This window comes from Euleptes europaea, chromosome 6, assembly GCF_029931775.1.
Source record: "Euleptes europaea isolate rEulEur1 chromosome 6, rEulEur1.hap1, whole genome shotgun sequence".
Taxonomy (NCBI): Eukaryota; Metazoa; Chordata; class Lepidosauria; order Squamata; family Sphaerodactylidae; genus Euleptes; species Euleptes europaea.
This window is the reverse complement of record NC_079317.1, coordinates 93,944,424-93,968,968: the sequence shown is the minus strand read 5'-3', so window position 1 is coordinate 93,968,968 and position 24,545 is coordinate 93,944,424. Positions and strand designations below refer to the sequence as shown.

The 24,545-nt window shown below is 42.1% G+C and overlaps 1 protein-coding gene across 1 annotated transcript in view; it reads left to right on the top strand.

Annotated features, from left to right (window-relative positions):
- The window catches only part of MUC2 (mucin 2, oligomeric mucus/gel-forming), a 77,685-nt gene that overhangs the window by 12,756 nt on the left and 40,384 nt on the right, over nucleotides 1–24,545 (top strand). Inside the window, exons 12-30 of the mRNA XM_056851963.1 lie at nucleotides 158–295; nucleotides 2,204–2,368; nucleotides 2,724–2,818; nucleotides 4,360–4,486; nucleotides 5,864–6,119; nucleotides 7,119–7,162; nucleotides 8,151–8,251; nucleotides 10,227–10,378; nucleotides 11,742–11,880; nucleotides 12,399–12,509; nucleotides 12,703–12,882; nucleotides 14,238–14,481; nucleotides 16,514–16,666; nucleotides 17,413–17,541; nucleotides 19,351–19,501; nucleotides 20,512–20,552; nucleotides 21,978–22,163; nucleotides 22,780–22,809; nucleotides 23,230–23,259. Coding sequence (XP_056707941.1) covers nucleotides 158–295; nucleotides 2,204–2,368; nucleotides 2,724–2,818; nucleotides 4,360–4,486; nucleotides 5,864–6,119; nucleotides 7,119–7,162; nucleotides 8,151–8,251; nucleotides 10,227–10,378; nucleotides 11,742–11,880; nucleotides 12,399–12,509; nucleotides 12,703–12,882; nucleotides 14,238–14,481; nucleotides 16,514–16,666; nucleotides 17,413–17,541; nucleotides 19,351–19,501; nucleotides 20,512–20,552; nucleotides 21,978–22,163; nucleotides 22,780–22,809; nucleotides 23,230–23,259 — 2,472 coding nt within the window. The remainder of the gene's footprint in view (nucleotides 1–157; nucleotides 296–2,203; nucleotides 2,369–2,723; nucleotides 2,819–4,359; nucleotides 4,487–5,863; nucleotides 6,120–7,118; nucleotides 7,163–8,150; nucleotides 8,252–10,226; nucleotides 10,379–11,741; nucleotides 11,881–12,398; nucleotides 12,510–12,702; nucleotides 12,883–14,237; nucleotides 14,482–16,513; nucleotides 16,667–17,412; nucleotides 17,542–19,350; nucleotides 19,502–20,511; nucleotides 20,553–21,977; nucleotides 22,164–22,779; nucleotides 22,810–23,229; nucleotides 23,260–24,545) is intronic.

Sequence of the window (24,545 nt, the reverse complement as noted above, 5' to 3'; positions counted from 1 at the left end):
TAGCACAACAGCCAATGAAAACATTCTTTGCAAAAAATGAAGGTTATTTGATGCATAGCATAAGGCAGGTTCATTGCTGTTTTTCCCTGTGGTTACAGAAAGAGATTGGTCAGTTATAATCAACAGAACATGACTTGGTTTTCTTATTGTTTTCCAGCTAGCTTATCAATTTTCCAGCCATCTTCCTACCATATTATTGTACAGACAGATTTTGGCTTGAAGCTGCAGATCCAGTTGGTTCCACTCATGCAGTTGTATGCCATTGCAGACCAATCTGCCAAGGGAAATGTCCAAGGCAAGTATAAACTCTTATCTAGCATGGAAGATAATTTTATGTCAGAACTAGTAAGGAGAAGACAATGCTCATTTAATGAAACTACTGAAGCTGAAACTTAATCCCAACAAAACAGAAATGCTATCAGTGGGGGGAAGGTTTGACCCCAGAATAGGGATGTTTCCTGTTCTGGATGGGGTTGTGCTCCATCTAAAGGAGCAGGTTTGTACCTGGGGGGTGGGGGTGCTGAACCAGGGCCTTTTGTTGGATAGGCTGGTGGCAGCTGCAGCCAGGGGTGCCTTTCACCAGCCTTAGCTAGTGAGCCAACGGTGGACCTTCCTGGGCAAAAAAGACCTTGCCACTGTGGAGCAATCCCTAGTAACATCTAAACTAGACTGCTGCGATGCACTCTACATTGGGCTGTAGGGCTGTAGGGAATTTTTTTTGGTAAACTTTGAGTTCGGGTTTATTGGTCTTTCCCCCCCCCTGGAAAAATCTGAATGCCGAATTTCCTATACTGGTAAAGGTAGGAATTCGGCTTTAAATTCAGGTTTCCTGAAAAATTCGGCCATTTAAACCCTATGGGGGCTTTTAGCTGCTTTCTGTGGCTCCTGGGGGGGGCGTTTTTGCAGGTAGAGGTCCCAAATTTTCAGGGTAGCTAGAAGGGACTCTCCTTGCAAGAACCCCCAAGTTTGGTAAAGATTGGGTTAGGGGGTCCAGAGTTATGGGGTCTGGAAGGGGTTGCCCCCATCCTCCCCATTGAAATTCATTGGCAAAGTGGCTGTAGGCAGATTCTTTAGAGCGATCTTCGCTATGTATCGCAATGGAGCAGCCAGGCTTTAAATGGTGGGAAAGTTCACCCTGTGCCACCATAGAGATACAATGTATCTGCAGCCATTTTCTCCAGGGGAACTGAACACTGTTGTCTGGAGATCAGTTGTAATTTCAGTTGTAATCTCCAGGCCCCAATTTGTAGGCTGGCAACCCTAGGCTAGATGGCTGGCAACCCAAGAGAGGGCCTTCTCAGTTGTGGCACTGAAATTCTGGAACTTCCTAACATCCCTAAAAACAAGTATTGGGATGTGTGGAATTTGGCAGCCAGCCAGACTGACTCTACTAGTTGCCCCTTAAACTAGCAAGAGTCAGGCAGTCAGGAGTCCTGATACACCTGAAGAAAAATATTTACACCTTGTTTAGCAGAGTGCATGTTGGAATGGGGGCAACTGCTGGATTTGGTATGATCTTAAATTATCTTCTGAAAAGGGACTTGAGTGCCACCACTTTAGTAGGAGGTGATCTAGTATCAGAGGAGGTGATCTAGTATCAGAGGAGTATCAGAGGATCATGCCTATTATATTAGGTGCTGTGGAACACAGGCAGGATGTTTCTGCTGCAGTCGTCTTGTTTGTGGGCTTCCTGGAGGCACCTGGTTGGCCACTGTGTGAACAGGCTGCTGGATTTGATGGGCCTTGGTCTGATCCAGCAGGGCCTTTCTTATGTTCTTATGGGGAGAATTGTTGTCATGGAGTTAAATTGTTTTATTACTTCTTGCTTGCAGTGATGTGAAACCTGATTCATTTTTGCCTGTAAGGCAATCCATCTTACACTGGCACAAGGAAGTCTTATCACCGTGACCTGAAAATCTTCTTAAAATCTGCTCTCCCCCTTCTTTTTATTGTGTAACATCTGCCCTGATGAGGATTTCTGGTCAGCTCGAAACCTTGCACACTGATATGTATAATTGGGTTGGTCCTAATAAAAATATTCCATGGGTGGTGTTCTTAGTTTTTTTCTTTTGGACCAACATGGCTGTAAGCAACTAGTCTTAAAGTAGAAGATCTCAGTGGTGTTCACTATTGCTTTCTCTCCTCATTTTACAATGGAAAAAAAGCAAGTCGTTATAACCAGTTCTTTTGCTTTTGCCAATAGGTCTTTGTGGCAATTACAATGGAATAGAAGGTGACGATTTCAAGTCATCAGGTGGAATGGTTGAAGCAACGGGGGCTGCCTTTGCTAACACATGGAAAGCACAAAGTAGCTGTATTGACCAGGTGGATAAATTGGAACACCCTTGCACTCTCAACCTTGAAAATGGTAAGGAAGGATAATTTTCATAAGGACATCACAGGATGCAACAGCATTTCTACCAAATGTCTTTTATATTTGATATTAAGGTCAAAGACCAGTCTAAAGTCACAGTCATCTTTATTATCCAGAATGCCTCCCCTAGTTTGCTTGTTTTGTATCTGTTCATGTTTTTGTCATCTGAATGTTACAGGGATTTCAACAGTGCTCCAACTCCTCATTCCCTCCCTGTATACCTACAATATTCCTCTGGTTAGCTACTTTGTACTGTTTTGGCCAGAGAAAATATGAACATGAGAATACAGCAAAAAATCTATAAATGCACGGTTGGTAAAAATGTCTACTTTATCCTTCTTTGTTACAGAAAATTATGCTGAACATTGGTGCTCTTTATTGAAAAATTCAGGAAGCCCTTTTGCCAGATGCCACTCAGCCATTGATCCAACAGATTATTATAAGGTATGGTTTCTAAAATTATTCAAGGCTGTCTCCTGCATCTGTTCACTTGCAGGAAATCCTAGAACTGAAGATGGTAAAGCAAGTTCTGCAGTGTTCTTCTCAGTTGTTTTATAAGGTTGTATCCAAAGAAGGATCTCATCCTCCTTTCTCATTGCAGCCAACTGTGCCCCCTGAAATGTGGCTCCTGATTGTCTGTGGACTTGGGGACAACATGGGGTTGTATAGTGGGAGAGGGGAATTGTTGAAAATCACACTCCCTTCTACTTGTGGTACTTAGGATCCAAGCCATAGCTCTTACAATGAATGATAAATTCACATGCAGCCAGATATCAGACACTGTTGTTGGAAATGCATGAATTAAAACTCATAGCTGTGAAGAAGATTTAAGTAACATAAAATCAGAAGCTCCAAAGAGAGCCCGGAGCTTGGGAATAATCCATAAGATTTTGACTTCTTTCACTGAACAACAGACTCCTATGTCATCACAAACTACTTTCAGAAGTCACCAGTGGGTGGAGGTGCTGTTCAAGAAATGCCAGGTCCACATTGACTTTTGGAACCAGCTGTGCAGCTCTTTGGATACTAGCTATAGGCATTCTCAGATGATAAAAAGCATACTATGAGTGCATTCCTGAGAATTGTGGCAGATTGGGCTTAGGAGGCGGCATGACCTCGCCGCCAGCGTAAGTGCCTCTTATTCTGTGTTAAGAGGCACTTACACTGGTGGTGAGGGCAGTTCCGTTGGCACCCGAGCTCCGTGGAGCTGCGTGCTGCTCCTCCGCCGGTGCAGTCTCCCTGTGGTGCAGATCACGGCAGAGACTTGCGGCGCCTGCGTAGGGGGGTGTTCCCGGGGCGTTCCTGGGGCAGGCCAGGGGGAGGAGCCGCTGTTAGGCAGCTTCCTGTTCCCTTTCGCCCCGTGTGTGAAAATGCATAGGAGCCAGTGTGACCCCTGGGCTGGTGTAGATGCCACTTATGCTGTCTACACTGGCATCTACGCCGGCAAAGGGGAATTTATGCTGGCAGGGGGGCTGGCGCGGCAGCACCTGACCAGGGCACCAGCGCAGCCACACTGGGAATCACACTGGTGCCAAAGGCAGTGTTCCCTTTCAGCCCAGGAATGCTTCTTTTTGCAGGCACCAAGTTATGCCTGCAAAAAGGGTAGTGTAGCCCTGTGGAACTCAGTGGAGAGTTTCACAGGGTTTTCATTGAACTAACATTTTCTAAGGTTCGCAAATGCCTTTGCAATTGTTCAAAGTTCCAGAGTACTCGAGTTACCTGAAAGGATGATTAGGGGATTTTTTTCCCAATAAAAAGAGGGGGGGCATCTTAAATTTGCATACTATTATGTACAGTAATATTTTTTTTAAAAAAATATTTTATGTATAACTTAGAGGGGTTGTCTTACATTCAGGATTGCCTTCCTTTCAGGTAAATAGCTACATCTATCATGGTGATGGATTAGACCACCAATTGCTGCTGATGAATTCCAGTTCTTTGTTGTCTTGCAAACATAATTAACAGTCTACTGACCATTTTTCTAGCGGTGCAAGTATGACACCTGTAGCTGTAATGCCAACGAAGAATGCTTGTGTGCGGCCCTGTCATCTTATTCAAGAGCTTGTGCCTTCAAAGGGGTCATGCTGTGGGGATGGAGAAATATCGTCTGCAGTAAGTGTTCACATCCATCATCAACTTGAATGAAATGGACAAAGCCCCATGTGTAACCGTGCATTATCCTTATTGTTTCGGGATCAGAAGGGGGTTAATAACCGCAGACAGATCTAGTTTATCAACATAGCTTTAGGGCATGAAAACGTTTAGATAAATTTAAATCGAGGGGGAAACACCCAGGAACCTTGCAGATATTTACATGGGACTACATGAAGTATGTGTGTGGGGGTGGGGGGGGGGATGACTTGTAGCGAAGTCAGAACTCGAGAATAATATCTTGTATAATGGCATTTCTAAAGTATAACTTAAAGAGAGAGAGGCAGTGCTAAGGAGTGTTGGTAGCTCAAAGCATGCTCTCAGAATTTCTTGTCATTCTCCTGATGATGTCAACATGGTTATTTTCTTCATGGGAGAAAGGCATTAGGAGTAGCGTTTAGAGAGCATGCACTAAATGGGTGGTTGGAGGACTGTGTGCCGTTCTGGTCACCATATGTCACAAATAATATTGCAGAACTGGAAAAAGTGCAAAAGAAGTCAATGAAGATGACTAAGGGGCTCGAGCACTTTTCCTATGAGGAAAGGGTGAACAGTCTGGGATTTTTCAGTTTAGAAAAAAGAAGACAGAGAGGGGACTTGACAGAACTTTATAAAATTATGCATGAGTTGGAGAAAGGAGACCGAGACATCTTTTTCTCCCTCTCCCATAATGCTAGAACTTGGGGGCACCCAGTGAAGTTGGTGGGCAATAGATTCAGGACAGACAAAGAGAAATACCTTTTTGCTCAGTGAATAATTAAATTATGGATTTCAATGCCAGCGGAAGGAGTGATATCCAGAAGTATGGATGGCTTTAAAAGGGGTTACACTAGGGTAGCCATGTCCCTCTTTGCCACCGGAGGAATGTTTTTGGGGTGGAGCTTGAGGAGGGTGGGGTTTGGGGAGGGGAGGGACTTCAATGCCATCAAGTCCAATTGCCAAAGCAGCCATTTTCTCCAGGTGAACTGATCTCTATCAGCTGGAAATCCATTGTAATAGCAGGAGATCTCCAGCTAGTACTCGGTGGTTGGCAACCCTAAGTTACACACATTCATAGTACCCATCAACAGCTATTAGCTGTGGTGACTAAAGGGAACCTCTATAGCCAGTAGCAACAGACCTCAGAATACTAGTGCAAGGCAGTTACATCTGGTGAATGCCTTGGCCTTTATGCTTGCTTTTTTGGCTCTCCAAGGCAACTATTTGCCCACTGTGTGAAACAGGTTGCTGGACAAGATGGACCCCTGTTCTAATCAAGCTGGGCTCTTCTTGTGCTCTGATTTGAGTATCTTCTTTCTCCTTGAAGTTTTTAATTTATTCTTTTCTCTTCTTCTTCAGACAAAGAAGTGTCTTCCTGCCCAGCTACGCAGGACTTCCGTTACAATCTGACTGCCTGCCAGCAGACCTGCCGTTCACTTTCTGAAGGCGATAAGCATTGCTTGCAGGGCTTCATTCCAGTAGATGGCTGTGGCTGTCCTGATAATACCTACCTGAATGACAAGGACGACTGTGTGCCAAGTGCTCAGTGCCCCTGTTACTACAAAGGTTCATTCATAAAAGCTGGTGATCGTATCACGAAACCAGAGGAGCACTGGTATGTTAATATCTTGATTTATTGCTTTCCTGTGTGGGGAAAGATAGGGGGTTGGCATCTTTATCCTGCACATGTCATAGTGCATTGATGTCACAGAATGAAGAATTTTAGAATTGTGCTGGCAGAGCTGGTGCATAGTCACGCAATATACAAGAACTATTCTGTAACCATAACTCAGTTCAGGAGTCTGGAATATGAATCTGGCATAATTTAGTGGGATACTATTTTGTTTCCAAACCAATGTGAGAAATATAGAACAAGATAGGCAGTGCCTTTTATTAGAGTGAGTAGACTTTAAAATGCTAGATGTGAACTTTAGAAAGAAAGACATGTTCTTTGTTAGATGATCGTTTTTGGTACTCTAACCCCAGATAATGAGAGCCCCTGCCATGAGTGATTCTTCTAATACTCATGGTCACCATTTTGCATGAATAGGGCAACATGTGTATTTTTCAGCTTGTGTCTGTGCAAACACATTCTCTAAAAAATGGGGGGGGGAGGCATTTTCCATGCAAGTATACTGAAACTGGAAAATATGTGTGCTGCCTTATGCATACAAAATAGCAACCATGCATATTGGGACAATTGTGTGTAGCATGCACTCTTCTTATGCACAGTTGGAGCACCAAAAATGAACTTCTATAAGACAGAGAGTGCCCAGAGCATGTTGATATGTTTTGACATGAATTGTTGGGGTTATTTGAAAAAGAAGGATTACAGGTACACATAATACTCTTTTGTCCACTGTTTGTCTTTAATGGACGATCCAAAAATTCTCCATCCCTCCCCCCCCCCAACTGTTTAGTATATATCAGCACAAAAAGTTGGAAGAATCTTGAAATTCGTCTCACTTGTGATTTTTTTCTTTCTATGTAGTATCTTTAGTTTTTTCTAATTATTTACTTCAGTTTTATTAATGGTATTATATAAATTGGAATTCAGTTGCAAAACCCAAATGTCTAGATTCCAGTTTATGAATTTTCCTGTTTTTCTTTCTAGTGTTTGCCAACATGGAAAACTTCACTGTCAACCAATAACACATGGTGGGTATAAAACTTTCTAAGTACTTAGTATTTTTTCAGTTTGACTTCACTTCCTTGTGATCATATTATACTTCTTAGAAAAGTCATTGATTTTTGAGTTTGTCTTTTGTTAAAGTTTACCATTTCCTAAAAATGCATTAGGAGTTTCCCGCCCCCCTTAAGTTACATCCTATTGATTTTCTTCTCCTTGAAGACCTGGAACTTTGTACAAACTTTCAGAGAAAACAGCTACCTTTCCTGCTATCCTAGCCACTCCAAAATGGATGTGTAAAACATCACCTTTAAATCTAGAATGTGGAATTGGGTGGTGCTGTTCCTTGGTTGAGTAGACAGGGACATTTAGTTCTTCACACATAGTAATGTGCTGTAAGGTATTTAGTCTAAGTGGCCGTTCAGAAATGGAAAGGGGTTTCCATTTGCACCATGGCATGAAGGAACTAAAGTGAAAAAGGGGGGATTGAAGAAGAAGAGTTGTTTTTTATACCTCACTTTTCTCTACCATAAGGAGTCTCAAAGTTGCTTACAATCACCTTCCCCTCCCCAAGAAACACCTTGTGAGGTAGGTGGGGCTGAGAGAGTTCTGGGAGAACTGTGACTAGCCCAAGGTCACCCAGCAGGCTTCATGTGGAGGAGTGGGGAAATTGTACCCGGTACTCTGAATTAGAGTCCGCCGCTCTTCACCACTACACCATGCTGGCTCTTGAATAAAATTACCTCTTCCTTCTTTCTCTGCTGGAGAGCCAGTGGAAGAGGGAAAAGAGGTAATTGCACTATTCCCCTCCTTTCTGCAGCACTCATGCTGCATTTTGTATGAGGATCCTCTGACCCATAGCCTAACCTTTCATGGGCATTCTTTGGGCTGCTGGGAAGAGAGGAAGGTGGGAGCAATGTGTCTCTGCAAGGTCCCTCTGCTTGCACCTCCTTGGAACCCAACCCCTTGAGTATCGTGAGGTTTTCTGTTCTCAACCATCTACTATTTATTTTGCAGACTGCTCACCCAACAAGAAATATTTTGACTGCAACAAGAATGACTCTTGGTCTTCCCAAACACCAATACAACTTAGCTGCCAAACACTGGGTACCGATCACGTATGTATTCCTGACTACAGCTTAGCTTCTTCATCCCCTTGTTCAACAAGTGATGTAATTAGCATGAAACTCATACTCTGATTCCAAGCATGTTTAGTAACTTCTGTAAAATCAAATGGGAATATTTTCTAATAAATGTGCTTTTGACTGCAGCTTTGGAGGAACGCATACTTGCATTTTTATATCACTCATTCACAATAATTGTCTCCTGTTTTTTTTTTTTTTTCTTTGTTAAGATTATTCCTTTACATTACCCTTTTTTCTTGGGCCCCTATAAATAAAACTCACTTTTTTGTCACATAATATCAAATGAATTGAACAATCCGTAATTCTGAATGTGATATTATCTTTTCCTCCTAAAGATGATTCTCAGGAACACCAAAATAATGTAAAAGTGAAAATAATATGTGAGAAATAGATACACAATAAGTCAGAAGCACTGATCAGTCCAAAATTGATCTAATACATTCTGGTCTTAGGGTTGCCAGGTCCCTTTTTGCTACTGGTGGGAAGTTTTTGGAGCAGAGCCTGAGGAGGGTGGGGTTTGGGGAGGGGAGCGATTTCAATGCTATAGAGTCCAATTGCCGAAGTGGCCATTTTCTCCAGGTGAACTAATCTCTGTTAGCTGGAGATCAGTTGTAATAGTGGGAGATCTCCAGCTAGTACCTGGAGTTTGGCAACCCTATCTGGTCTACAACCAAGTTTGGTTGTCTCTGTTTGTCCCTTAACCAAGATTAAGGAATTGTGGTTGCACCGTGAGATCACATGCTTCTTCGTTCCAGACTATTCCTCTTTCAGTACAAACACCCTCCCACCCTTTCCTAGCTATCTTTAACCCTGTTTAAGACTTATGTTGGCTCCAGCTTTAGCCATAGTTAACTACTACACCACACTGGCTCTCTGCCACGCTGGCTCTCTGGCTTAAAGTTAAGAGCGGTGGTTTGGAGTGGTGAACTCTGATCTGGAGAACTGGGTTTGATTCCTCACCCCTCCACATGAGCGGCGGAGGCTAATCTGGTGAACTGGATTTGTTTCCCCACTCCTAAACATGAAGCCAGCTGAGTGATCTTGGGCTAGTCACACTCTCTCAGCCCCACCTACCTCACAGGGTGTCTGTTGTGGGAAGGAGAAAGGAAGGTGACTGTAAGCTGGTTTGATTCTTCCTTAAGTGTTGGAGAAAGTTGCCCTATAAAAACCAACTCTTCTTCTTCTAACAAGCATTTTCTGTTAACTAGGATATGAAAAAAGGAAGAAGCTGGTTTTAAAAAACAGGTTAACAGAATCATAGAATTATATTTTGAACATGCATACATTTTTCAGTGCTCAAGTAGGATAATAATAATAAATAAATTTTATTTGCAGCTAATATGCCAGATAAAACAGACAAAACAGAAACTGACCATACAGAGTAGATGTTTACAACCAAGGCCAACAAAATTAGGAATCACCCAATTTTACATTTCCACAGATTAGGGAACATTGAGGTGACGTAGCTTCAATGCTACAGCACAATATTTTGCAACCTGGGTGGTGACGGGCGAGCTATCTCCCAGCAGAAACCTTTTGGCCCATTCACCCTCATCAACAGAGCCCATTACCCTAATCACAGGGTCAATAATATTGAAGCGGGCTGATTTGTAGAGGGGACATATAAAAAAAAATACATGCTCAGTGGTTTCCAGCTCCCCTGTGTTACACGGCAAAGTCCCTCCACCCTGGGGATCTTCTTAAATCTCCCTTCTAATATGACAGTAGGATATGACATTTCAGACACAAGAAGATTGTAAACAGGCAAATTACATCAAGTTCTCACCTTACTGGGCCAATAATAATAATAATTGGTAGTAAACCTTGGGTAGTAAACCTGAGTCTGATTTGACTGTCTAAAAAGACATTGTTAAATATAATAATGTTTATGGATTCTGTTTGACCGCTGTGTGCTGACTTCTCATGAAGTTATTCTTTCTTCTCATAGTTTCAGACAGAATGTATCTCAGGGTGTATGTGCCCCGATGGATTGATTGATGATGGCAGAGGGGGCTGCGTTACGGAAGAGCAGTGCCCATGTATTCACAACAACGATTTTTATGCCCCTGGAACAAGAATAGATGTGGGCTGCAATGAATGGTATGACCTTCTTTTACTATTGACTCACAGTAATAGCAGCAGCAATAAAAGGAGTTAACATTCATATAGTCAAAAAAGGGTGCGAAGCATTGTACAAAATACATAAAGTGATAAAAGCCCCTACCCATCATAAAGCTGCTGTAGGCATATGAACCTGAGCAGGAAAAAAAAAAGATGACTGTTCCATTCAGAGTTCAACATAAAAGCTCAGCAAGTAGCTGGGTGGATCTAGAAGTATGTTGCCTACTGATAGTAGTGGAAAGGGCACAGGGCTTGTTATGTCCTATGTAACTTGCTAGTGCTGCTCTGCATAAGTAAGAGTGATACATCACATAACAGGCCTGCAAATGACTCATCTCAAGGGCTCTTGGGGCCAGCATGGTGATTTAGTTGCTCTGTAAACAAATGATAAGATGACAGGTCATGGAGGCAACTGATCCAGACACCTTCCTTCTCTGTGACCACCATCTTGACATGTTATTCATATTTTAAGCACATGTCATGGAAAGATATCTGTTAGATGAATCCTGAACCAGTTCCATTTCTTATGAAAGAATCTTCAGTTTCCATTTGGAGAAAAAGATAATCTCTTCACTAGCCAATTAACAATATCCGTGAAGCAAAGCCCAACAGCCCACAGATAGCTTTGGAATTGTGGGAACACCTAGCTAGTGATAGGCTGATGCTATGACTCATATTTAACCGACTGAATATGTTTACTCTTTTGTGTAATGATTGGCAAACAGAATATATGTGATAGTGCATTCCTGAGAGGAATGCCTGCGCCACTGTTTGGAGGCAACGCAGCTGCGCTGAAACCTTCTCGCGGCATCAACAACCCATGCAACCCTCATAGGGTTGCATGGGAGATACGCCACCTTTTAGGTATCTCCCCCCCCCCATAAAGGAGTGTTCCTGGACTGAAATGGCTGTGGAGGCCGCCTAAGGGCAGCTCCTCCCCCAGCCCAGTGCCAGAACGCCCTGGGAATGCCTCCCAAGATGCTGGAATGCCCCAGGAATGCCTCCCAGGAAGCCGGCACAGCTTTTGACAGTGTTGGGATGCCACCGGAAGGCTTGTCGGCATCCCGGGTTGGCGCTGCCATGGCAGTGTCTGGGGACCTATGTCCAGGCCTTTGTGCTGGTGTTGGGGCCGCCAACGCCAGTGTAAGTAGCCCGGACGCCGGAGCTGGGGCCCCGGATGCTGGTGCAGCACATTCCTGGCCTCCTAAGGACTTTTGCCCTTAGATCTCAGGAATGTGCTGTTAGTGCTAAATTGGCTGCATAATTTGCCCTACAATATAAAAGCAGAGAATGGAGACAGAGACCAGTTCTTACCAATTTCTTTCCATTTTGTACTCTCTAGTACTTGTCAAAAAGGAAACTGGAATTGTACCACAACTGTGTGTTATGGGACATGTATCATTTATGGAAGTGGCCATTACATCACCTTTGATGGAAAATATTACGACTTTGATGGGAAATGTGAATACGTAGCTTCCCAGGTAATATTGAGTTACAGTTATATTTCCATTGCATTCGGGATTATTTACAAAAAAAAGATTATTAGTTGGCTCCTATGCCAACCCCAAGAATCAAAATCTATGAAGCCATCTTACCTGGTATGGCAAATGGTTAGATTACATCTGTGTCTGATGATGTTACAGTTCTCCTTACTACTTGCTGAATGATGAATTACTCACCCAGGGTGATTTGGTTATCCATATGCTGGATCTGAGGAGAATGAGGTTGGCACACTAAATCTGTGCACCTGGAACCTGTAAAACACATGGGGACTGTGGCCATCTTCATTTTAAACTCTGTAGCTCCAAACTATATCAAGATCATCATTAGTCAGCCAGTGATAGCATCATAGCAGCCATTAGAACATCAAATCCTCATGGCCTGAATACTTTCCAAATCAGAGAAGATGATTATATGTGAAAGATGTAGTTTGTTATGGATATGAATATATTGTTTGATTCCCCCCCTTAGATTTATTTATCTTTTCTGTTTCCACTAGGATTACTGTGGCCTTGCAAAAGACCATGGATCATTTAGTGTCATCACAGAGAATGTCCCATGTGGAACCACTGGAGTTACCTGCTCCAAAGCCATTAAAGTATTTCTAGGGGTATGTATGAGCATTTAAGTGAATAGGCCTGGAAATAGATTCTCTGGTGCCGGTAGAGAATCCAACCACACCGCATGAGGTCAGGCCAATTAGGAAAGTTTTTGAGTTCATAATCAAATTCTTACTTATGAGAAGAATATATATAATGCTGCTGTTTAGGTTTCATAAAGCCTGCTATGTATCTGTATTTTAGAGAAGTGAGCTAAAATTGGAAGACAAACATGAAGAAGTAATTACGCGGGACGTTGGTAACCATGTGACGTATTGGACTCATACTGCTGGGCTGTACCTTGTTGTTGAAGCAAGCAATGGTGTTATGCTCATTTGGGACAGGAAGACCACTGTTTTCATCAAGCTGGCACCAAAATATAAAGTGAGTGATCCTGGAATGTCTTTCCTAATGCTATAGAAGGTTTGTTACTAATAGATAAATACAATAGAAATGATATTTTATTGCTTGCTTTAATAGAGTTCCTGCAGTGAATGTGTGTGTATCATGTGGACAGCACAATCCTAAGGGGAGGCAAAAGCACTTAGGAGGCACCAGCGTAAATGCCATTTGCACTGGCATAAGGGGCACTTATGCTGGTGCCAGCCCGGGCCACTAACATTGATACTGGAGAGCACCATGGTAGTGCCATACATGGGAGCCAGTGCAGCTGCAGCAGCATCACACCTCCAGTGCAGGGGCTCGCACCAGCACCAAAGAGGGCATTCCCAGGGGCGGGGCTGGCATTAGTCAGCTCCCTGAGCCCTTTTGCCTTAGGAATACCCACTTTTGCCAGAGCAAACTTATGCTGGTAAAATGGTGGTGTAGCCCATGGAACTGCATACAAGAGGCAGCTTGGCAGTGCTATGGCTGTGCCGTACCCAGCCGCAGTGCAACTAGCCCCCTCAGAATTGCACGGTTATTGCTTTATTGGTTAACATTCCATTATATTTTTGTGCTGTAGATGGTGCACTCTATAGAAGTTTTGCATACTCAAATAATTGGCTTGATAAGGTTAAAGAAACCTATTCTAATTAAGTTGACATAGTAATGACAAAAAAAAAAAGGAAGAACCGGATGCTCGCTGGAATGTAACCATCTCAAGGATGGAAAAAACACTCCAATGTGTAAATCGAAGAGAGGGAGCGATGTAATTATCATTGGATTTTAGATAACTAGATAGCATATTGTTTGGCTCACTGGTATTGATATTTTAGTCATATTGCAGCACGGTTTTAGTTTATTTTCAAGAATTTGTAGTATGTGTATTTTAGTAATGTTATATTTCCATTTTCTTTTATTGTTATAGTCTCATTTTCTCTTAATAAATGTTTAAAAAGAAGTTTTGCATACTCATTTTATATGTTTTAAGTATATACAATACATATTCTTTACACTAACTAATGAATACTATGGGGACAGACTTGTCCCTTGCATATTTTTTGTCACTCTGCAGCATACACACAACTTTGCACATAATTCCTTTGTTGCTGCCATCTTTACTTGTTGGCTTCCTTCTCACGGGCAGAGGGCTGTGCTCACACAAGCAATTTCATAGGCATGGCTACTTGCGAGGCATGGATTTGACTGTGCAGAATATTTTCTGCATATTAACCTTGTTTCTCCACCTAAAATCCTTACATTTAATCTTTATAATGTGTAACACTGGGAAAACATGGCAATCAAATTCCTTGTTGTACAAATCTTTTGCAAAATTTATTGCTTTTTTCTCTCAACAGGGCAAAGTTTGTGGTTTATGTGGTAACTTTGATGACAAGGCCAGTAATGACTTCACAACAAGAAGTCAAGTCCAAGTAAACAAAGCGCTGGATTTTGGAAATTCATGGAAAAGGGATAGCTCCTGTCCTGATGTGAATGTAGACATTGAGCCCTGTGACCTAAAACCTCATCGTAAATCGTGGGCAGAGAAGGAGTGCAGCCTCATTAAAAGTGTAGTTTTTGAGAAATGTCATCCCAAGGTTAGTATTGTTGCTTGGGGCTATCCATTATTTTGCTACATTACCCAACTGTTGTGTGGGGGAATATAGATAATTTGGTGTCAAATTGGTTATCTTGAAAAAACATTATGTCAAAACATTTTGGCCTGTTCCTGAGGAAGTTAGTCACCCATCCCTTGAAATCACTGAGATATTTGTTGAGAGTAATTTAAGCCCACTCATTTCAATGGGATTTAAGCATGAGTTCTCCTCTCCAGGTTGGGGCTCTTAACTATATATTAAAGCAGTGCTATGAAAACTCATGTTCTTGTATTCTATTGATACATCCACTCATATATCACTAAGGGCTGAATGGAAAGAGCTATAGATGATGGCAACAAAGAGCCAGTACTGCAACTAGTCACTACTATCGTTTAGAAAGGCTCCAAAATATATATCCTCTCCCTTTCCCAGGACCACGAAAATAAAATTTAAAAAATCTGGGATATTATGGCAGCAATCCTAAAGGCATTTTCCTAGGAGAAAGATGTATTGAATAACATGAGTCTTATTTCTGAGTAGATATGCTTAGAATTGCTTTCTACATGTTAGCCCTTTTTTCTTTATTTATACTAAATAATACTCTGTGGAGAGGAACAATGAAACAGCTCATAGAAGAAGCTTTCTCAAAACTGATGTAGTGTTTCTGCCTGCCAGAACCCAGTTTGGCTGCAGGCTCATCTGAAATGGACCAATTCCATCCCTCCCACAAGTTCTCCACACTATGTGCTGTTCCCAAAATTAACTTGAGGAGCAGGGCTGGTGTCAGCATACTCTAAGGCAGGTCAGCTGCCAGGGCTCAGAGGTTCTGGGAGGGCCCACTGCACAGAGCCCCCCTGCCTCATTCTGCCAGAGAAGGGTGTTCAGTGGCAGCACATCTGGTGGGTTCAGTGGTGGTGTTCCCATCTGTACCCACTACCCAGCACCATCGGAGAAAGATATATGGTCAGTAGGAAGGCTCACAAATGTTCAGGAGAAGGGAGGGAGGCAGACTATGAGTGGGCTAAAAGGAATACATCACTGAGGTTTCTGGTGGTGGTTAGAGAGAGGGCCACTGAGCATTCTGCCCAGGAACCTCAAAAACCTGGAAATGGTCCTTATGAGCAAAGAAGCACTGAGGCTTCTTAGTAACTGTGGAATCTCAGAAATCAAATGTTGTCCTGAGCCTAGAACCATGGGAAGTGTAGTTCCAAAGGTTTTCTGGCATCCTTGGGTGCTGCAACGAAGATGAATAGCAACATCTAGGTGCGTTGGCAACCATAAAGGATCATTATGAATGCAATAAGACCTAAAGACCTTACTGATATGGAAAGAGTTCAATATAAAATCAGATTAACACTGCTCACCAATGATTGTCCATCGGGATGACCTGTGAAGACAGTTTCATCGATGAGATGGTGTCTTCAGGGCTCATATCCAGCTAGGGCATGAGGTCACTGAGCAATGCAGGGAGAAGTATCCATATCCATAATTTTAAGTTCTTAGCTACATATGGAACTCCCGTTCCTCCTTCTTTTCTCTCTGGGGCCCTATTTTGATAAACATTGCCAGAATTTAAAAAAAAATTATTGAAATGCTCTCCCTATAAAATCAGATGCTTTGCTTTGGACATACAGAATGTTACTAACCTGCCTAACTGTGCAGTTCTAAGCAGTTATATTCTTTTGAGCCCATTAACTTCAAGGGACTTAGAAGGCTATGACGGTGTTTAGAACTGCACTATTGAGATTTCTGACCAAAATGGGAATTGGTGAAAAGCTCATGATAGTAAAAAAAATTCTTATGTTTTTGGTGCCTCAGTGATGAGAGTTAATCTGAAGTAGGGTGTGCATTAATGTGCCAAGGATGTGCCACAAACATGACCAATAACATTCAGGTGTACTGACAGTCATTAAGTTCATGGTTGTAGATCATGGTAGATGCAGGATTTTGCAAACTGAGGACTGGAGTCGGTCATCCACAATTACCATAAATAGATCCATCACATCTCTTTGGTTCTGTGATTTCCTAATAGGTAGACCCAACACCATTCTATGAAGCTTGTGTACATGATGCGTGTGCCTGTGACTCTGGTGGGGACTGTGAATGCTTCTGTACTGCAGTTGCTGCCTATGCACAAGAATGTATCAAAGCTGGAGCTTGTGTATTCTGGAGGAATCCTGATATATGCCGTGAGTATTATATATTCCTTGGCTCCACCATCAACCAAAAGCCAAGAAATTAGAAGGAGATTGAGACTGGGAAGGGCAGCCATGAAAGAGCTAGAAAATATTTTGAAGTGTAAGGATGTGTCACTGGCCACCAAGACTAGATTAATTCATTCCATCATATTCCCTATTACTATGTATGGGTGTGAAAGCTGGACAGTGAAGAATGCTGATAGGAAGAAAATAGATTCCTTTGAAATGTGGTGTTGGAGGAGAGTGTTACGGATTCTGTGGACTGCCAAAAAAAACAAATCAGTGGGTTTTAGATCAAATCAAGCCTGAACTGACCCTAGAAGCTAAAATGACTAAACTGAGTCTATCGTATTTTGGTCACGTCATGAGACAACAAGAGTCACAGGAAAAGACAGTTGTACTAGGAAAAGTTGAGGGCAGCAGGAAAAGAGGAAGACCCAACAAGAGATGGATGGACTCAATAAAGGAAGCCACAGCCTTCAATTTGCAAGATCTGAGCAAGGCTGTCAAAGATAGGACATTTTGGAGGACTTTCATTCATAGGGTCACCATGAGTCGGAAGCGACTTGACGGCACTTAACACACACACACATATTACATATTTCCCAATGGGCATTCATAGCATCCATAAAACTTAGGTATTTGTAGTTTGCTTGTACATAGGTCATTCAAAAATGCCCATATATCCAAAATACTTTTGATATTTGTTCTCTAATTATTGTCTGTTCTTCTGTTAGCAATCTTTTGTGACTACTACAATCCTAAGGATATATGTGAATGGCACTATGAGCCTTGTGGAAGTAATGCTCTGACTTGCAAGATCCTTAACCACATTAGCAGCAACTTTTCAGTGCCACATTTGGAAGGTAAGAAGATACCTGTTAAGGACATCTTTTGGTTGTCCAAGAATATATCTTAACATTTTGGAATTCACTCCTCACTTTTCCCCCAATTATGTAGCTCTGAAATTTTACAGAACCATAAAAACACTCAAGATTTGCACAAAACTGTGCCAAAAACATTCCCCCCACAGCTGTTGTCTTGTCAAACAGTGGGACTGCAGCACTGAGGACCATCCAGGAGTAGGGCAGATGTCACCAAGTAACCTTGTCTCTGAACAGTTAGCCCCACTGTTTTGCTCCAGCTGGACAGGGATTGGACAAAAAATTACCAAATTCCCATCTTACTTCTGGTCTGATTCCGACAAACTGGCTCTTGAATTGATGAGTTACACAGTAATGCTAAAGACTAAGGGGTGTGGGCTGACCATCATCAAAGAGAAACAAGATAGAGGGGTTCATTTAACTGAAGGCTCAAACTACCTGGCTTTAGCAAGACTGAGCAGAGGGAATTCCTTGTCTATCCCCTCCCTGGAATGAAGCGCTGCTATGAGCATGTATGATAGCAGAGCTGTTTCTGCTCCGTCAGAGTGCTATTGGCAAACTTGGCCACTCAGGTTGGATTTCCCTTAGGGCTGCCAATCTCCAGGTGGTGGCTGGAGATCTGGGATTACAGCTGATCTCCAGGCATTTTCCTGGAGAAAATGGCTGCTTTAGAAGGTGGACTCTGTGACATTATACCCCATTGTAGTTTCTCTCCTCCCCAAACTCCACCCCCAAAATCTCCACCCCCAAAATCTCCAGGTATTTTCCAACCTGGAGCTGGCAACCCTAATTTCCCTCCATATTAAGAACATAAGAAAGGCCCTGCTACATCAGACCAAGGCCCATCAAGTTCAGCAGTCTGTTCACACAGTGGCCAACCAGGTGCCTCTAGGAAGCCCCCAAACAAGACGACTGCAGCAGCACTGCCTGTGTTCCTGCCTGTGTTCCACCGCACCCAAAATAATAGGCATGCTCCTCTGATACTAGAGAGAATAGGTATGCAGCATATCCATTCTAACTAATAGCCATGAATACCCTCTCCTCCATGAATATGTCCACTCCCCTCTTAAAGCCCCCCAAGCTGGCAGCCATCACCACATCCTGGGGCAGGGAGTTCCACAATTTAACTATGCGTTGTGTGAAAAAAATGCTTCCTTTTATCTGTTTTGAATCTCTCGCCCTTCAGCTTTAGCAGATGACCCCGTGTTCTAGTATTATGGGAGAGGGAGAAAATCTTCTCCCTGTCCACTCTCTTCAAACCATGCATAATTTTATAGACCTCTATCATGTCTCCCCTTAGCTGCCTTCTTTCCAAGCTAAACAGCCCTAAGCGTCCACTCCCCATAGGACAGTTGCTCTAGTCCCCTAATCATTTCGGTTGCTCTTTTCTGCACCTTCTCAAGCTCTGTAATATCCTTTTTTAGGTGTGGTGACCAGAACTGTACACAGTATTCCAAGTGTGGTCTCACCATAGATTTGTTCAAGGGCAGTATGATATCAGCAGTTTTATTTTCTATTCCTCATTTAATTACGGCCAGCATAGAATTTGCCTTTTTTACAGCAGCCGCACACTGGGTTGACATCTTCACTGAGCTATCCACTACCACCCCAAGATCCCTTTCTTGGTCTATCGCTACCAGCACAGATCCCATCAGTGTATATGTGAAGTTGGGATTTTTTGGTATCAGTTGAAGTTTTCCACTAAACCCAATGTCCTTTGGCTGAATCCCCCATGCAGTGTTATGTTTGCTGTATACTTGTATTACGTATTGATCATTTTGTGCACAATAGGTTGCTACCCTCGATGTCCCCCAGAGAAACCTGTCTACATTGAAGAGTCCAACCTCTGTGGGACTGAGGAGGAGGATTGTGGCTGCTATATTGATGGCATATACTATCCACCTGGCGGTCGAGTACCCACAGATCAGCCGTGTACGGAATGGTGAGTGAGAATACAATGCTCTGGAGTAAGAGCCAAACTAAATGTGACAGCCACAGGTTCCTCCTGTGTCAATTGATGCCATTGTAGAAGCCCTTGTAGTTCTTTAAAAATTGCCCTGAGGCCCTGATTCAGATCAGGTGTGCCCAGGAGTTCTTGTCACCACCTCCCGCCCTGTTTCAAGTGCACAAATAGCAGCCCATGGCTGTTTTGGCTATTGGAAAGGCATGTGCTAAGGAATAAGGTTTTCCTGGGCCTCCATACCACGTGCCCAATCCAAATTGGGGTCCTGCTGCTATAAAAACAAAACCAATATGACAATTACTTCTAAAATGGCCTCAGAGGCCAGAGGATGAACCCGTGGCTGCAGTCACATTTAATTTGGCTCTAACAGTGGTAGAAAATTACTTGTGCTTCTATCGATGAATAATACTGTTGGCCTGTAAGCCTGTTACCAGACCTTTTCCTGAACAGGAGTGCTTTTCAGTACCGGAGATTAATATATATCAGAATCCCTTACAACGAACAGCCTGCTAAAGCTCTTTCAAATCTCCATATTATTGACACTTCCTCTGCCTTTGTTTCTTTCTCACTCTGTCGGTTTGTGTGTATGTGTATGTGTATACAGCCATCCTGCAAGTTCATTGTATTAGGTATTATTTTTAACTGTTAATAATAATCCTTAGCATTTTCTTTTTCACATACGTGTTAGGCTTGGATCTGTTTTATTAAATTATTACACGTTATTATTTATTCTATTATTAAACCAATTCTATTAATTAAATTACGATATTGTCAAATTAATCATGTGATTAAATTCATTATATTGAATCTATTCGTTATTATATTTTACAGAGTATGCTTTTAATTATTACTTTAAATCATGTCACAATTTTAAATATTTTAATGTTGACAGCTCCTGTAACAACCACTGGTGGCTGAACATGAAATACAAACCAAACAAACAAATACATGTCTTCAAATAATTCATTCTGATTTTATTTACTTTTCAGTATCTGCCTCTATTCAGGAAGAACTCACTGTACCCCTAAAGGTATATTTCATGTTATTGTTTCTGCATATAAAAAATCAAAACAACATAGAAGAGTGCAGATACTTTCCCATATATTTCTGCTGGGAATCATTGCAGTAGATTTTGGGTAATTGCTAGCAGGAGGGTGATGGATGTTTCTTAGCAGTGTCCCACCTCTACCTAAAAATAGCCCATGGTAGAGCCCTTCCTCATCAGAGCATCCAACTCATTGTGTTTATATAAAATAATATTTAGGTATAATTTTTTAAAACCCTCTGACAAGCACCTAAAAATTTACACATATAGCATTTGAGGCATGTTTCTTCCCCAAGCCAAATTCCAATATAACTTGGGGTAGAACAAGTCCCACAAAACTCTTTTTGTTTGTTGTGACAGAAAATATTGTGTTCCACAATACTAACACATCCAGAGCTTGAAACCATGAGGCAGAGTGTTTCTTTGGCATAGATTCACCCTTCCTCATGTGTGTATTGACTAATCCACACCAGTATGGTTCCTTTACTAAGCTATAGTTTTGTCTTGGAACAATGATTTGAACCTAAGATACTAGACAACTTATAAAATTACATGCATTTTAAAGGAAAATGAGTTTGTACCTTGGGGGATTTTTCTAATTCTTGCATATATTTCTCTGGGGTGAGATAAATATTTTCCAGGTTGTCATAAAGGGGTGAATCTCTCCAGAGTATGTAAAATGATTCCCTGCATGAGAGTTTTCTAACTCCCGGGCTTTTTTTACCCCAACATTTTAAATGGTTTGAGGGTGGAAAAAGTATCCAATGACAAAAATGCATAGATTTCTGTTGTTGTTTTTTTAACCCAAGGTGCTTTCTAGTATATAGAAAGCAAAATATAAGAGGTTATTAGTTGTACTTTGGATACACTGTTTGCTGCTGTACAAGTGGCAATGTAATAAGAGGAAAATGTTCTACAGTCATTTTCCTCTGCCATCTCCCAACAAAAGTACAATTGGGGGTAGGAAATATACCCCAAGATTACTGGGAGAGTTAAAATAACTTTTTGTAACCCTGCTTTTAAATTTACTAAGGCCTCATTCACAGTTATCAGTTATAGTATGGGACCTGCTTTCCTGAAGAAAAATCCCAAGTTACATTGGACAGATGTTGAATGCCGAAACTATGGAGTGGTGCCATTCCTACAAATCTCTTTCCATCCTGGTAGTGAACGGGGCATAGATTCATTTAAAATTCTTGCAATTTGATCCTAAACATACTTATTTAGGACTCACTTCCAACTAGACTGAGGCAGTAACCCAGCAAATTAAATAGTGTTTACTTGGGTTTAAAGCTTTTACAGGAGAAAATCCTATTTTCTCATTGGATTGTTTTATTTACATTTTGATCTTTTTCATTTATGGGTATTCTTTAAGGTGAACAATTTAACATATTGGTTTCCTTCTTGCAGACTGTTGTTATAATAACACAGAGTATGGTCCAGAAGACACCATTCCTGTGACAAATGGGTCATTCTGTTACGACTTAACATGTATAAATAACACCATGGTGCCTTCAAATGTAACCCTCTGTGAGCCAACAACAACACCAGTTTCCACCACCACCATCTCAACGACCTCTTCCTCTACTAGTACAGGTAAGCTTGGAATGTTAATGCACATTTGTTAAATTATCTCCTTGGAGTCAAAGCTCACACAGAGAACTCTGACTCTAGAAAGCTTATACCCCCAAATCTTGTTGGTCTCTAAAGTGCTACTGGACTCAAATCTAACTGTTCTACTGCAGACCAACATGGCTACCCTAGGAAACTACCTTCCTTGGAGAAAGTTACTTTTACATAAAGTATGTTTCATATCTACAAGTGTAGCTATATTACTTTGAGGTGTGGAACTGACAAATGGTAAACATGATGACATGATGTGAATCCTTCTACAATGCCAAACTGAGAGCCAACGTGATGTGGTGGTTAAGAGCAGTGGATTCGAATCTGGTGAACCGGATTGGTTTCCCCACTCCTACACATGAAGCCTGTTGGTGTCCTTGGGCTAGTCACAGTTCTCTGAACTCTCTCAGCCCCACCTACCTCACAAGGTGGCTGTTGTGGGGAGAGGAAGGGAAGGAGATTGGAAGCCGGTTTGATTCTTTTTAAAAGGTAGAGAAAGTCGCCCTATAAAAACCAACTTCTTCAAATTATCATCTTCTCCAGAATTCTTAGGACTGCACAATAATATGTGTCTTTTTTCCTATTCCAGCCTTCACCACAACCTCCATATCTACAACACGTAAGTCTTAATCAGAACATTGAGAATGGGTCACAGCTCAGTGATAGCGCCCTTGCTATATATGTATAAGGTCCTAGATTCTGTTCCTGTCTTTAGCCAAAGGAAGCTTAAAATGTACTATGGGAGTGGGGGGAGAAATCTGCAGGTAAAGATCCTATAAAGCTTCAAGTAGATAAAAATGGGCTAGCTACATCAGTGGTCTGACTCAGTATAATGCAACTTCATAGGTTCAGCCTCACCTACCTCACAAGGTATCGGTTGTGGGGAGAGGAAGGGAAGGAGATTGTAAGCCGGTTTGATTCTTCTTAAAAGGTAGAGAAAGTCGGCATATTAAAACCAACTCTTCTGCTTCTGCTTCAGATTATCATCTCCAGAACTCTTAGAACTGCACAATAATATGTGTCTTTTTTCTTATTCCAGCCTCCACCACAACCTCCACATCTACAACAAGTAAGTCTTAATCAGGATATTGAGGATGGGTCACAGCTCAGTGATAGGGCCTTTGCTATCAATATATATTGTAAGGTCCTAGATTCTGTTCCTGTCTTTAGCCAAAGGAAGCTTCAAGTAGATAAAAATGGGCTCGCTACATCAATGGTCTAGCTCAGTATAATGCAACTTCCTATGTTCACTGCTGTATCGCAGGGGCAATGAAGCTGTCAGATCAAAGGGATAAGATATATAGACATGAATTCATGAGCAAAAGAACAGGCATCGAAAGTAAGGGAAATTAAGTGGGATCTTATATACCAGGTATAGTGTATGAAGAAGAAGTGCTTGGTTAGAGTATATTCTTTTACAACATATCTTGGGACCTATTTTGATGTGACCAATTGAAGTAAAGGAAGATGACTGCCCACACTGATCTGTTGTGCTCATGGGGTGATATTTGCCCTGTGAAGATAGCAGTTGCATACGGCAGTCACTGCCAGAAAGTGTACTCTGTCTTAAGAATGTGAGTTCCCTACCAAATATGTCTGGGGGGTTCATCAAGTCCACTGTCCTGTTTCCGATAACGGTCAGTCCGCTGTTTCCAGAGAGGGCATGCAGGCAGCACACTCAGGACTTGAAGGTAGCACGCCCTCTCCCCATTGTTTGCCCTTTACAAACTATTATTCAGAGATACGTGTGTTTGTAAAGTGCTGTCAGGACACAGCCAACTTATGGTGATGCCAGCAAGGGGTTTTCAAGGCAAGGAAGAAGCAGAGGTGGTTTCCTAGTGACTTCCTCTGTAGAGACTTCCTTAGTGGTCTCCCAGCCAAGTACTGATCCTGCTTAGTTTCTGAGATCTGATGAAAACAGGCTATACTATGCCTCCTTCCCTCATTCAGAGATATACTGCCTTTGAATATAGAGGTTCTACTGAGCTACCTTAGCCATGAGCCATTTTTAGATCTACCTTTGTGTGAATTTGTCTTACACCCCCCCCCCACACACACACTTTTCACTCGGTCGAAATCTCTCCCTCTTGAACCTTTAGCAAATTTCTGCCATTGTCAGTCAAGGCTGCTGTGTTTTTATAGAATCATAGATTTGGAAGGACCCCCAGGGTCATCTAGTCCAACCCCCTGCACAATGCAGGAAATTCACAACTACCTCCCCCGCACACACACACCCAGTGACCCCTACTCCATGCCTAGAAGATGGCCAAGATGCCCTCCCTCTCATTAATCAGAGACTGGAATATATTTTTGTGTTTGGCAACAGGAGAGCTTCAGTTTTTTGGGGATCATATC